General features: G+C 49.0%; 1 protein-coding gene across 3 annotated transcripts in view; it reads right to left on the reverse strand.

Annotated features, from left to right (window-relative positions):
- pyroxd2 (pyridine nucleotide-disulphide oxidoreductase domain 2) overlaps positions 1–15,348 on the reverse strand; it is a 58,290-nt gene extending 42,942 nt beyond the window's left edge. Inside the window, exons 1-3 of one of the 3 annotated variants that reach the window (XM_038822159.1) lie at positions 15,120–15,348; positions 11,832–12,073; positions 6,532–6,551 (exon numbers count right to left, since the gene is read on the reverse strand). In XM_038822159.1, coding sequence (XP_038678087.1) covers positions 6,532–6,551; positions 11,832–11,949 — 138 coding nt within the window. In that variant the 5' untranslated portion in view covers positions 11,950–12,073; positions 15,120–15,348. Of the gene's footprint in view, positions 1–6,531; positions 6,552–11,831; positions 12,074–15,039 lie in introns of all 3 variants that reach the window. The other 2 variants (XM_038822157.1, XM_038822158.1) reach the window with 2 other exon arrangements.
- Between the last annotated feature and the right edge of the window lie 87 nt (positions 15,349–15,435).

Raw genomic sequence — 15,435 nt, forward strand, 5'->3', positions numbered from 1 at the left:
GGGCTTCGGCCCAACCATCAACGGAGGAGCTGATGCAGGTCATCCGGGAAGGCTTCGCCAGACAGAAACGGGAATGTCTAGACCCATTAAGGAAACGGTGGAGAGGATGGAGCAGAGGCTGGATGCCCAGGGCCGGACGATCCAGAAACTGGAGAAGGCGCTAGCTGAACAAGAGGAACACCAGGCGGCAGTGGAGATGGAGATGCTGAGGGACCGGCAAAAAAGTCTGCTGGAACAGGTAGAGGATTTGGAGAACATGCCGAACCTAACGATTGTCGGCCTCCCGGAGGGGGCGGATCCTGGAGAGTTTGTGGCGAACATGTTCCAGAAGCTGCTGGGAGATGGGGCTTTCCCCCGACCGTTGGAGGTGGATCGGGCGTACAGAGGGCTGGTGAGGAAGCCGCGGCAGGGAGACCCCCCCCTCGGGCGATGGTGGTCAGGTTCCATAGGTACCTGGATAAAGAGCGTATTCTCCAATAGGCCAAACGCACGCGGAGCTGTAAGTGGGACAACAGCATTTTGCGGGTGTACCAAGATCTAAGCGTGGAGGTGGCCAAGAGGAGGGCAGGCTTTAATCAAGTCAAGTCGATCCTGTTCAAGAAGCAGGTTAAGTTCGGTCTGCTGTATCCGGCGCGACTTTGGGTTACGTATGAGGACCAACATAATTACCGTGAGTCGCCTGAGGACGCTATGGAGTTTGCCAGGAGGGAAGGACTGGTGCCAACTTGAGAACATTCTGCTCTAAGTTTGAGAAACTGTTTTTCCTGCTCGTTTCAAATGCTGTTTACACTGATTTATTCGTCTGTTTGTTTTCGTTCTTGGCTTTTCTCTTCGATAATTGTGTTTTGTTTAAGAAGGGGAAAGCAGTTAAAAAAATTATTCGATCTCGGTGGGTTTTCTGTGTTGTGAGGGGGATGTGGTGGGGATTTTTGACTTTGTATTATTACATTGATTTGTATTATGGCGAGAGTTTGGCTTTGTTTTTCTTTATACTGACTTTGGGTGGCGTGTTTCTTAAAGGGGGCGGCCGTCGGGGCTGGGTTGACGAGGGCGATGGTTTCAAGAGGCGGGGGGAGGGCAGGTAGGCAACAATAGGTGGGAGACATGCTGGCGCCGGAGCCACGGGCCGCTAGGCTAGCTGGGTGATCTAGTCTGGGGGGGTGCAGTGGGGGGTATGTATACAATCAGATTAGGGATGGGGTTAGGTTACAGAGTGTTGTTGCTGGGGGGGGGGGGGTGGGTTGCTTGGCTGACGAGGGAGGGATTTGATTTTAGAAGTGGAGAAGAGGTTGTGGATGGGCGCTGCCAGGAGGCGGGGCTACAGAGGCGCGGGGCAGGGGCTGGGGGCAGGCCCAGGAAAGGGGATGGCTGACCAGCAAGGGGGGGGGGGGGGGGCGCGGTGCCCCCCAACTAAGCTGGTTACGTGGAACGTTAGAGGGCTAAATGGGCCGGTGAAGAGGGCTAAAGTGTTTGCGCATCTTAGGGCTTTAAAGGCGGACGTGATAATGTTGCAGGAGACGCACCTGAAGGTAGCGGACCAGATCAGGTTGAGGAAGAGTTGGGTTAGTCAGGTATTCCACTCAGGGCTAAACGCTAAGACCAGGGGAGTCGCGATTCTGGTGAACAAGCGGGTGCAGTTTGAGGTGGGGAGTATTGTTTCGGACGGGGGAGGTCGCTACATTATGGTTAGCGGTAGGCTGGGAGGGAGGAAGGTGGCCTTGGTCAACATATATGCACCAAACTGGGATGATGCGGATTTCATAAAGAGGGTGCTGGGGAAGATACCCGACCTGGATTCCCACAAGCTGGTTATTTATGGGAGAGGATTTCAATACAGTGATGGATCCAGGCCTGGACCGGTCGTCTCAAAACCAGGCAGACTGTCGGCAATGGGAAAAGAGCTGAGGGAGTTCACGGAGCAGATGGGGGGGGGCCCGATCCATGGAGGTTTGGTAGGCCGATAGGGAAGGAGTTTTCCTTCTTCTCGCACGTTCTTAGGGTCTACTCCCAGATCGATTTTTTTATACTGAGTAGGGATCTACTGACGGGTGGTGGATGCGCAGTATTCGGCAATCACCATTTCCGACCATTGGGTTGAGCTTCAGGTGAGTGAAGAGAGCTTCCAGCGCCCGCAGTGGAGGCTGGATGTGGGACTGCTGGCGGATGAAGGGGTGAGCGAGGGTGAGGAAGTGTATACAAAACTATCTGCAGGTCAACGATACGGGGGAAGTCTCAGCAGCGGTGGTGAGAGGGGAGCTGATTTAAGGGGGGCGGCCGTCAGGGCTGGGTTGATGAGGGCGATGGTTTCGAGGGGCGGGGGGAGGGCAGGTAGGCAACAATAGGTGGGAGACATGCTGGCGCCGGAGCCACGGGCCGCTAGGCTAGCTGGGTGATCTAGTCTGGGGGGGGCGCAGTGGGGGGTGTGTATACAATCAGATTAGGGATGGGGTTAGGTTACAGAGTGTTGTTGCTGGGGGGGGGTTGCTTGGCTGACGAGGGAGGGATTTGATTTTAGAAGTGGAGAAGAGGTTGGGAACGGGCGCTGCCAGGAGGCGGGGCTACAGAGGCGCGGGGCAGGGGCTGGGGGCAGGCCCAGGAAAGGGGATGGCTGACCAGCAAGGGGGGGGGGGGGGGCGCGGTGCCCCCCAACTAAGCTGGTTACGTGGAACGTTAGAGGGCTAAATGGGCCGCGCCCCCCCCCCCCCCCCCCTTGCTGGTCAGTCATCCCCTTTCCTGGACCTGCCCCCAGCCCAAGGGAGGCGCACAAGGCAGTGGTGAGAGGGGAGCTGATTTCAATCTGGACTCACAGGGACAAGACGGACAGGGCAGAAACAGACCGACTGTTAGCGGAGATCCTGCAGATTGACAGGAGGTACACGGGGACCCTGAGTACAGAGCTCTGGAGGGGACGGAGGAGGCTGCAGGCAGAGTTTGGGGTGGTGTCCACAGGTAAGGCAGTAGAGCAGCTCAGAAAGGCGAGGGGTGTGATATATGAGCATGGGGAGAAAGCCAGCAGGATGCTGGCTCGGCAGCTCAGAAAGGCGAGGGGTGTGATATATAAGCATGGAGAGAAAGCCAGCAGGATGCTGGCTCAGCAGCTCAGAAAGAGGGAGGCAGCTAGGGCAATAGGGAAAGTGGTGAATGGAGGCGGTAACTTGATAGGGGATGCGGCGGGTGTGAACAGAGCTTTCAAGGACTTTTATAGCAAACTCTATAGCTCGGAGCCCCCCGCGGGGCCGGAGGGGATGAGATGCTTCTTAGACGGCCTGACATTCCCAAAAGTGGGCAGGGAGCTAGTAGAAGGGCTGGGCGCCCCGATCAGAGTCAAGGAGATATTAGAGGGCTTAAAGGCCATGCAGTCAGGTAAGGCCCCAGGGCCGGATGGGTACCCAGTAGAATTTTATAAAAAGTTCTCCGGGATATTGGGGCCGCTGCTGGTCGAGGTTTTTAATGAGGCAAGGGTCAGAGGGGTGCTTCCCCAGACGATGCCACAGGCTACCATCTCTTTGATTTTAAAACGGGACAAGAACCCGGAGTCGTGTGGGTCTTGTAGGCCGATCTCCCTTCTTAACGTGGATGCCAAACTGCTGGCAAAGCTTTTGGCCACTAGGATTGAGGATTGTGTGCCGAGTGTTATTAGGGAGGACCAAACAGGGTTCGTTAAAGGTAGGCAACTGGGGGCGAATAAAAGAAGATTGCTCAATGTGATCATGATGCCCCCGAAGGGAAAGGAGGTGGAGGTAGTGGTGGCTATGGACGCGGAGAAGGCATTTGACCGGGTAGAGTGGGACTACTTATGAGAGGTGCTGGGATGGTTTGGATTTGGGGTGGGTTTCATCGACTGGGTCAGGCTGTTATATCAGGCCCCGGAGGTGAGTGTGAGGACAAACAGGACGACTTCCGACTATTTCAGACTGCACCGTGGGACGAGACAGGGGTGCCCCATCTCCCCACTGCTGTTTGCGCTAGCTATAGAGCCGCTGGCAATTGCTCTGTGGGCTTCAGGAGGTTGGAAGGGGCAGGTTCGAGGGGGGGGGGGGGGGGGGGGTGGAGCATAGGGTTTCATTGTATGCAGATGATCTGCTTTTAGACGTATTGGACCCGATGACGGGGATGGACAGAATCATGGTGACCCTGGGGGAATTCGGCCGGTTTTCGGGGTATAAATTGAATATGACAAAAAGTGAAATGTTTGTAGTCCAGGAGAGGGGCCAGGGGGACCGGCTGAGGGAGCTGCTGTTCCGGTTAGTTGGGGACAGTTTCAGGTACCTGGGAATACAAGTGGCGCGGGATTGGGGTCGGCTGCACAAGCTGAACCTGTCCCAGCTGGTAGATCAAATGCGAGGGGAGTTCCGGAGGTGGGATGCGCTCCCGCTGTTGTTAGCTGGGAGAGTTCAGACAGTTAAAATGACGGTCCTCCCGAGGTTCTTATTCGTGTTCCAGTGTCTCCCCATTTTCATTCCACGTTCCTTTTTTAAGAGGGTCAGCAAGATCATTTTGGGCTTTATATGGGTGGGTAAGTCCCCGTGAGTGAAGAGGGTGATGCTCAAGACGGGGGGGGGGGGGGGGTTCCGGGTATGGCGGAGGGCGGGGATTGAGCGGATGGGAGATTTGTTCTTGGATGGGAGCTTCCCTGGCTTGCAGGGGTTGGAGGACAAGTTTGGGTTAACGAGGGGGAATGAATTCCACCATGCTACCGTGCTGCCCATTCATTGACTTCTTTGCGGATAATTAATCGTCAGCAGGGGGGAGGGCACGGGGGGGGGGGGGGGGTTGAGGGTTAAGGGAATGTAGTATCGGGGGTCAATTAGGCAGATCTGGGTAGGGCAGGTTAGGGCAATTGCATTGTGTACTTTGTTTATTGTACAATCCTTCTGTTTTCACGTTTTGTAATTTTACTGTCTACAATGCCAAAAAATACCTCATTGAAATTGTTTATCAAAAAAACAAATCAACTTTCAGGTTTTATAAACAAGCATAGATCGCTAAATCGGTAATGGTCCTTTTATAAAATTGTGTGGCCAGGTAAAGTACAATATACAATTTTAGACACCACAATAAAACCAGCATTGATTTGCCAGGATGGGGGATCTAGGGTCATGGAGAGACAAGAGAAAATATAAAAAGGAGATTAGTTTGAGGTTTCTTTTAAAAGTCTTGACGCAAGTGTGTGGGATGGGGATCTTTGATGTGCGGACATCTGTTTGAATTCCTACGATTGAAAGCTTCACCCAGAACAGTAACCTCTCCTCTCGCTTTAAGAAGCTCTGAGAGTTGCTGTTTTTATGACAAGGAGATGGGAACAGTGACGAGTTGAACTTTGAATCAAGCAGGATTTCTCGGGTGCAACCATGTGGCATGCTCCTCCACAGCGCAATTAGAAAGGTTTGATGCATCTGAATCTTGACCTCATAAAACACAACGCTTAGACTCAGCAAAACCGTTCACTCATAAATCCTGCATAAACAGGGAAAGTTCTGGAAATACACACCATCAGTCAGCCTCTGGAAGGGGAGAAGACGGGTTAAAGTTTCTTCTGGGAATTCCACTCAAAGTGGGTTCGGACAAAGTGGGTCTCAGGAGGTCAGCACGGAAAAGATAAATCTGTCTTTACTCTTTCTGGTGATGTGTCTTTTCAGCCTTTTTTTGTCTGCAGTTTCATTGTTGCAGCAAACAAGAGACTTTCGTGCCAACTTACTGACCGTGACAATAGGACTGGGATGCAGACTTTGGACTCATATCAAGAAGGTCATCTTCACGCAAAGTTTGATCAATTCTTGGAACACATTCCCAGAATAGAACAGCAGAGGTCAGAATCAGGAATCATCAAAAAGCTACAATGGCAGGGGTTGTAGAGTCTAGATCAATGAACTGAGAGGTGTCTTCCCCATCTCAAACTATCTTCGAAGTTCCACTTCCTTTCATTATTTGAGATTTTATATCCCACTGATCCTATTTTTTTTGCAAGTATAAAATGTCCTTATTCACCCTCAGATGCCTCCCTGTTCCTGGTCTCTCTCTCTCTCTCTCTGCCTGAGACTGAGTCTGCCCAAGACTCAGGTTAGGTTAGGTGGATTGGCCATGCTAAATTGCCCTTAGAGTGCAAAAAGATTAGGAGGAGATTTTGGGATACAAGGATAGTGTGGAAGCAAGGGCTTAAGTGGATCGGTGCAGACTCGATGGGCCGAATGGCCTCCTTCTGCACTGTATGTTCTATGTTCTATGACTGTCCACTGTCTCTTCAAACACTGGGAGATGACCATCAAGGAGTCAGGAGGCCAGTCTTGCTCATTCTGCCTATCCAGAGACGTTGCCACATGGATAGAGACTTCCTCCTGGAGGTTCAGGCCAAGGCTTTTCCCCATTTGGTCAAAGTTTACAGCATGGCCAATCAGCGACTGTCAGTCTGGGCTGTGCCTGGCCAAGTCTAAGGGTCATCAATGGGCGATACTTTCCCAAATACAGGCAGGGCTGGCACCTCAGTGTGACACCCAATAAAACATCACCAAAAAGACATAAAGATGTACATACAGCTATTAGTCCATTGTGGCCTGGGGAAATAAAGAGAAAGATGTTCATTTTCTTATTGTTTGGATACAGATAATATTATACATAACGTGAGTCGGGTCATTTGTTTCAGCACGTCATATGTTATAAATTAACCACTTACATTTATATAGCGCCTTTATCATAGGAAAACATGCCTAGGTCTTCACACGAACATAACCAGACAGAAAACTGATACCAAATGGAAGAAGGATACATGAGGACAGGAGGAGGGAGGGAAAGGGGGGGGGGGGGGGGGGGGGGGGGGAGAGGAGGAGGAGGGAGTCAGCTACACTGCAAACACAACTGATCATCTTAAATTGCTGCCATCGAGTCAAAAAGACATTCTGCCTATCACACAAATGAGTAATTTAGGATATAAATTTCAGTGCCAGTGTGATGCTGGTATGATATGTCCCAACGATTAGCAGTTGTATCAAACAGCATGTTCCTTTGGCTGCTAGCGACTGACAAAGTACTGACCACACACAACCAACCAATGCTTGCAAAACTCAAAACATGGTGTCCACCGTTCAATGTGATTGCGCAACTGGACAGCACTTGCTAAACAATTCCGATGATGCTAACATTACACTGACAACCAGTTTTGTGATGATCAGTCACATTTGCAGCGTGCTAGAAGCAACATATATTCACACAGGGTCCTGTCCTTTGCAGACAGAAGGAGCATGTCCACGCATTGCACCTTTTTCAGCTAAATAAAAGCTTGGGGGAACAGCCATTTGCTGGTTCATTCCCCATGGCAATGCCTCGACCAATCAGAGTCAACCTACTTGGTTTGAATTTAAACAAAAGATTGTCAGTTAACTGGTCCTTGGGGCATTCTCCATGGCAACGTCCCTGCCAATCAGAGTCCACTTTCTAACCAATCCTCACTCTCTTCTCAGGCAGTATAAATTGTTGCTGCCTTTACAATTGATATTCATATGAATCTGTCCCAATGTGTGCAAGGTGGAATGCTTTTTTTTTCATCGAGTTTACAATGCAGAAGGAGGCCATTCGGCCCATCGAGTCTGCACCGGCTCTTGGAAAGAGCACCCTACCCAAGCCCATACCTCCATCTTATCCCCATAACCCAGTAGCCCCACCTCACACTAAGGGCAATTTGGACCCTAAGGGCAATTTAGCATGGACAATCCACCTAACCTGCACATCTTTGGACTGTGGGAGGAAACCGGAGCACAGACGGGGAGAACGTGCAGACTCCACAAAGACAGTGACCCAAGCCGAGAATCAAATCTGGGACCCTGGAGCTGTGAAGCATTTGTGCTAACCACTATGCTACCATGACAGTGTGATGAATGTAGAAATTGTTATATATTTTATATTTAGTGCAGTATTGCTATTAAAAGCCAGGGTTAAGGTATATATTTGTCACAGTAACATTATTGAAGAACCTTGGTTAAGGTATCCAGACTGTGTGTCTGCTCAAACAGTAATAAAGGAATCATAAAAGGTGAGGTCATAATTGATTCCAACCGCTCACCTGGTTACAGATAAAGGGCTAATGAAATAGTGTTATGATTTCTTGAGATTCCCTACAGCGTAGATGATTTATGGAGGTGTGGTGTTTAGTTCTAGATAAGCAGGTCATGGAACTTAGTGGGATACAGATGATGTAATTAATGGGAGGAGCCAGGTCTGTCTGTAGTTTTGCTGTTTGATATAGGACTTATAAGTTGAACAGCTGTTTTGCCAAATTCTGCTAGGTTGAGCAAAGTGTACTGAATCTGCTCTTGAAAGGATCTTGAAAAGATCTGTGCACAGCTGAGCAAGTAAACCTGCTTTGTTAACATTTATTTATAAGTGGCACTTGAACTGCATTGGATTGCTTAATTGGGGTTACTAGCAGGTATAAATAATAAGTTCAAATTTTTCATTTTATTTATTAATTATCTGATAATTGTAAAGATGTTCTCTTTGATGTTAATGTGGTTAATTCTGTGTTTAAATTAAAATGTGTTTTAACATAAAATATACCTATTGGTCAGAGTTATTACTCCTGGGGTGAAGTGTCCTACATTCACAGTTTTACAAATTAAAAAAAAAAGTTTGGTGTTCTTATCTGGTATCCTAACAAATGTTGAGGATGTCCAACATCCTAACAACAGTGGGCGCGATTCTCCGATCGCGCGAGAGAATCCGCGCCGTCGTGAATGCCGTCACGTTTCACGACGACGCAAAACGGGCACAGGCAGTAGTGATTCTGGCCCCACAGGGGGCCAGCACAGCGCTGGGGCGGTTCACGCTGCACCAACCTTACTTCCTGGCGCGCACTGAGGGCGGCACCAACCTGCACATGCGCAGTGGCGACGCGCCAACCCGCGCATGCGCGATGCCCTTAGTGAACGCTCCGGCCCCGACGCAACATTGCGCAGGGGTTCTAGGCCCGGGGGGGGCGGAAGAGGCCGGCCCGCCAATCGGTGGGCCCCGATCGTGGGCCAGATTCCATCGGAGGCCCCTCCCGGGGATGGAGCCCCCCCCCCCCCCACAGGCCGCCCCCCCCGACCCTTCGCGCAGAGTTCCCGCCGGCAGCGACCAGGTGTGGATGGCGCCGGCGGGACTCTGCTTTTCCGCGCGGCCACTCGGCCCGAATCGGCGGCCCCGCCACATACAGCGGCCCTCAACCAGTGCCGCGCCAAACACGCCGGCGCAAATGGCGCCGATTCTCCACACCTCGGAGAATCGCGCGCCAGCATCGGGGCAGCGCAGCACGGTTGCACCGGTTCTCCTGCCCGGCACGGGGATGGAATTGCGCCCAGTACGTCTCATTTTCAGCAATACTCAAGTTCTGGACAACCAAATGACTATTCCCACAAAATCTTTAACAGCTAACCTAGGAAACAGAACTTTTGACAGTACATACTGAGGAGTGTTGTGTTGTTATGAAGCTGGACTTTACAAGATGGTTATGTTTTAAAATGTACCCTTTAATTCAAGGTAGCATTGATAATTCTATAAGCACCCCAGTTTGGAGACCTGCCTACATGATCTTTGTTGCCATCGGGGAAGCAACTCAAAAATCTATCGCAATATCAAGTGACAATTTTCACACCTTTGCACAGTAATTCAGAGAGGGGACAGCTGCTTTTTGAAACAGCGTGAGAGGCAATGCAAATACTGATGTGGAGAAACAGGAAGATTATTTTGACTTAACAACCAAGCAGGATGTTTGTGAAAGTTAGTTTTCTATTTAAAAGGAAGTGAACAGAATAAATAGGACTTTTGGAGATTTAATTTGCAAGGAGTTATTGAGATGGGCCTTACTGGTTTAAAAAAAAATCAGATCTGAGTGAACGATTTTTGAAGGACACTAGAAGTTTTGATCTAGTGTGGCAGGGAGAAATGAGCCTGCTTGGGAGAAATTATTTATGGTGGACTTGTTCCTCTAGTTGTTATCCTCTGGTGTTCCTCTAGTGTGGGCGGTACGGAGCACAGTGGTTAGCATTGGGGCCAACCTTTGATTCTCGGCTTGGGTCACTGTCTATGTGGAGTCTGCACGTTCTCCCCGTGTCTGTGTGGGTTTCCTCCAGGTACTCTGGTTTCCTCCCAATCGAAAGATGTGCATGTTAGGTGAATTGGGCATTCTGAATTCTAGGCGACTAGGGGCTTTTCACAGTAACTTCATTGCACTGTTAATGTAAGCCTACTTGTGACAATAAAGATTATTATTACATATCTGTTAGAAGTATAGTGGACAACATAAGGGTTGTAAGACATATGCCTGTTGCATTAGTTAAAGCACAAGCTTTTCTTTCATTTAGTGTTTTAGTTACCTGTTAAGCAAAAGTTGATCAATATTAATTTTAGTTTGTTTCAATATGAGAGATTTTGGCTCAGTTATTTCTGATGTTCGCTGGGAAACACATCTCTTTTGTTTTAAATTATCAGTCTCTACAAAGATCATAACAATTAAAATATATATTTAAAAATCTATATACATATAAAACCATAGTTTAGTACAACAATTGCAAAAGTGTTTACTGTATTACTTTCCTACCCAGGGAGCTCAATAGGTTTAGTAATTAGGTTGTCTTGCTGGGATTGTAGGGTTTTGTGTGGGACTACACCTCGAGTGTTGTGTTTGGTTTTCATCTGTGGCTGAAGAAAGAGGTACAAGGAAGATTTAGCAGATTGATTCCTGTGTTGAGAAGGATGTCCTACAAGGAGAGGTTGGGCACAATGGACCTGTCTTCATTGGAATTTCGAACAATTAAAGACACTCTTGTTGCAATGTATCAGATTATGAAATAACCTGACACAGTGGATACTGAGAGGATGCATCCCCCAGCTCGACAGCCTAGAACTAGGCATATACATTCAAAACAGATTGGTGAATACTCAGGGAATTAAGGGATGTGGAGATCGGGTTGTCAAGTGGAGTTGAAGGAGGGTGGGAGTCTGGTAGGTGAGTGAGAAGGAATGGGAGAGAGGAGCAGCTTCCCCTGGAGCAGGAGGGAGGGGTAGGGTGAAGGGGCTGGAGGGGAAGTTGGAAGGGGAGTGGGTAACAGGGCAGAGAAGCCTGAGGTGAATGCTGGGCAAGGGAAGAGAGTGGGGAGATGGGAGAGAGTGGGGAGAGAGGAGGGGAGTGCAGTCTCCCGACCAATACAATGGCTATGATTGATTGCTAAGTTATTCAGTGTATTCCACGTGCAATGATGCGATGCACAACTGAAAGAAATAGGAACACTTTAATTCATCAGAGTCATAGGGCGGCACGGTGTCACAGTGATTAGCAGTGCTGCCTCACTGCACCAGGGAGGGTTCAATTCCTGCCTTGGGTGACTGTCTGTGTGGAGTCTGCACATTCTCCCTGTGTCTGCGTGGGTTTCCTCCGGGTGCTCCGGTTTCCTCCCACAATCCAAAAATGTGTGGGTTAGGTGGATTGGCCATGATAAATTGCCCGTTAGTTCCCGGGGATGTGCAGGTTAGGGTATGGGATTACAGAGTTAGGATACTTGTAAATGGGCAGAACGCTCATTCGAAAGGTCGGTGCAGACTCGATGGGCCGAGTGGTCTTTCTGCACTGTCAGGATTCTATGATTCTCAAAACAAGATGAATGTGAGCACTTGTTACAAACACCAATCAATTCTAACATGCAAACCACAAAGGTATCGGTCTAATCCTGTTTTTAATGTGATGATAAATATTCGGCAGTGTGTCAATGCCCTTTTTCTTTAAGTTAAATAAACTTTGTCTTGGTGTGTGTGTGTGTGTGTGTCGCGGGGTTGACACTTGAAATTTCGCAACTTTTGTCCATTACCTCCCCCAATAATCACAGCGTCGTACTGCGGTCGGAGTGTCTCTGAACTCCAGCTCCTGCGGATCGGGCTGTGGGACAGAACTTTGGGAATCCTGCACCGGATTGAAGCGACTGCCATAATAAATTGGACTCTTCACCAGAGCTCCTGCTCACCGTTGGCTTCCACCGCAACCACAATCCAATACGCGATGTAACTCCGCCCAAGGGCAGACCACGGGAAAGTGACCCTCCCACGCTGTATCCTGCAATACACAGAGAATTCAACACAGGTCCTCGCCAGCTGTCAACAGCACGTTTCAATTGTGGGTTTTTTTTTGGAGCAAGCAAGGAGATAGATGGATTAAGGGCTTGCCATGTCCATTCTGCCCATTGGCTCTGTAACTCTGAGAAAGGAATTTCACCAGTTCAAGGTACAACAGAGAAGGATTTTTTGTTTTTTGGACGGTATGTGCCTCTTCATCAAGCCCTATTCCCCCCAACTGTCACCATTACATTTCCCTTCATGGCCTCTGTAATCCTCCTCCAGCGCGACAACCCTCTGAGACCCTCTGAGTCCACTAATTCTGGACCCTTCCCTGTAGCATCTTTGATTCTAATCACTCCACCATCTAGGCTCAGAAAGTTGCCATGGCTCAGAAAGATGCCTCCACAGGCCTCTACACCTCTTGTTCCTCCTTAAAAACCTATCTCATTGATCAACATAGGAACATAGGCATCGGGAGCAGGAGTAGGCAATTCAGTCCTTCAAGCCTACTCCGCCATTCAATCAGATCACTTCCTGGTCTCAAATCCACCTCCCCACCTATTGCCCATTTCCTTTTGATCCGTTTTTTATCAGAAATATATCTATCTCCTTCTTGAAACCATTCAGTGACTCAGATTCCTCCGCACTGTGGGGCAGCGAGTTCCACAAATTTGCCACCCTTTGCGAGAAGTAGTTCCTCCCCTTTCTATTTCCTTCTATTTTTCGGCCAAATTGGACTTTTCTACATTAAACTTCATTTCCCAAATTTCGGCCGAATCTCCTCGGCTATCTATATCCGTCTGTAAAATCTTTATCTCCTCTTCACTGCCTGCTTTCACACCTATTTTAGTATCATCCGCAAATTGTGCTATGTTACGCTCTATCGCTGCTCGCAGATCATTTATATAAATTGTAAAGAGTTGAGGTCCGTGGACTGAGCCCTGCAGCACCCCGCTAGTTACTGTTTGCCTGCCAGAGAAAGGCCCATTTATCCCGACCCTCTGCATTCTGTCAACCAGCTAATCCTCAATCCAACCTAGTACTCTACCCCCAATCTCCTGTGATCTCATCTTTGGTGCGCGACCTTATCAAACGCCTTCTGAAAGCTTTAATTCAACTGATCAAATATCTCCTTATGTGGCTCAATGTCACTTATTTTGCTTAAATTTTCCTGTGAACTTGGTGTGTTTTAATATGTTTAAAGGTGCTATGCAAATGATTGCAGCTTTAAACAAATGTTGGCTCCTTGTCCCCATCAAGCATTTCTATGTACCTTACTCTGAATATTAGACTGTGTATTGTGTCAGAAGGTAGAATCCAACAGCATAGAAGGAATATACTGGGCCCATGCAATGTGCTGTGCCAGCCCTTTGAAAGACTTATTGAGTTAGTCCCACTCCACCCCTCTTCTTCCCACTGGCTTCCTTTTTTGCCACTTACCTTAAATCTGGGCCCTCTGGTCATCAACCCTCCTGCCAGCGCAAATGCTTGTTCCCTATTTACTCTAACAGCAACCCTTATAACTTTAAACACCTCTATTCAACCTTCTCTTTGCTGATGAAAACAATTCCAGCTTCTCTCATCTCTCCACGTGACGGAATCCGCTCATCCCTGCTGCCATAGAAAAATTACAGCACAGGAGGCCATTCAGCCCTTCATATCTTTGCTAGCTCTTAGGTGGAGCAATCCAATTAAATCTAAAAACTGAAATCATTGGGGAGGATCTGAACAGAGTGGGTAGAAAGAACCAGTTCCCATTGGCAGCATAGTTGAGATCTAAAATGCACAGATTTAAAGTGATTGGCAAAAGAACCTCAGGTGATAGGAGGAAAATATGTTTTATGCGACACATGGTTACAAACTGGAATGCATTGCCTGTAAGTGTAGTGACAGAACTGGATAAGCACCTGAAGGGGAAAAATACAGGTCGATTGAGAAAAGGGCTAGGGAGTGGGGTTGGCTAAATTGCTCTTTTAGAGGGCTGGCATGGGCTGGATGGGCCAAATGGCCTCTTTCTGTGCTGTAACCATGATACCTGCTCAGGAAAGTGAATTTTCTATGGACAGCTTGAGTCTGAGGTGTGCTCTCACTCACGGCTGTCAAAGGAAGTGCTACAAGGACTTCACGTAGAAAGTTTTGATATCAATTTTAAGTCCATGGGGGACGCTCGGCCTGCATCTCTGTACCTGCCGCAACCAACTAAAAATCGATGTGGTCTCCTTCCAAAGCAAGCACATATTTGAGGGAGGGAGAAAAGGTCGGGAGGGGAAATCCTGAGCCAGCAACTTGTCCAAACTCAATCACCTGTGGTTTCCTTGTCCCATTTGCAGCAGAACCTTCTGGGGACAGATGGGTCTTAGTAGTCAACTATGTACCCATCAGGAAGCTCAGTTGGCTGGCAGCTGGTTTGTGATGTGGAGCGAGTCCAGCAGCGCGGGTTCAATTCCCGCACTGTCTGAGGTTATTCCCGCCTTCTCAACTTTGACCCTCGCCTGAGGTATGGTGACCCTCAGGTTAAACCACCACCACCTTACCCCTCAAAGAGGAAAGCAGCCTATGGTCACCTGGGACTATGGCATCTTTATAGAATTTACAGTGCAGAAGGAGACCATTTGGCCCATTGTGTCTGCACCGGCCCTTACACTAAGGGTAATTCACCTAACCTGCACATCTGTGGGAGGAAACCAGAGCACCCGGAGGAAACCCACGCAGACACGGGGAGAACGTGCAGACTCCACACAGACAGTGACCCAAGCCAGGAATCGAACCTGGGACCCTGGAGCTGTGAAGCAACTGTGCTAACCACTGTGCTGCCCTTACTCATCAGAACCCTGGCAAAACCCCTGACGATGATCATACATTGAAGGATGAAAAAACTATTCTGCAATTCTCTCTTGTTTGTTTTTCCCCTTCAGATATTTATCCAATTCCCTTTTAAATACGCTAATGGGTAAGTAATCTTACATTTCAAAAGTCCAAATGTTTGAATGATTAAAATGGAAGAATGGTAGTTGAGCCCCAGGTTGGGGTGTGTGAATGAGTACCTGCCGCTGGGTGCGGGTTGCAGTTTGCTGCGAACGGATCGATACCACCCGGAATGTAGCAAACAAGCTCAGGTCCCGCCTCCTGATGACTGGCAGCTGCCTCGGCCAATAGGAACCGCAGAGCCGCCAGGATGGACCAATCACAAACCAGCCTGCGTGGAGGAAGCCCCACCCCCGTGACGTCCTCCCGACCCCATTGTTTCCCTCAGCAGTTGAAGCTGGCTACAGAATGGCAACATGTTTCTGCAGCCTAGTCAGGACGATGGAGGCGAATGGGATGGGGGGATGGGGGGGGGGGGGGGGCAACGCCGGGAAC

This window comes from Scyliorhinus canicula, chromosome 16, assembly GCF_902713615.1.
Source record: "Scyliorhinus canicula chromosome 16, sScyCan1.1, whole genome shotgun sequence".
NCBI lineage: Eukaryota > Metazoa > Chordata > Chondrichthyes > Carcharhiniformes > Scyliorhinidae > Scyliorhinus > Scyliorhinus canicula.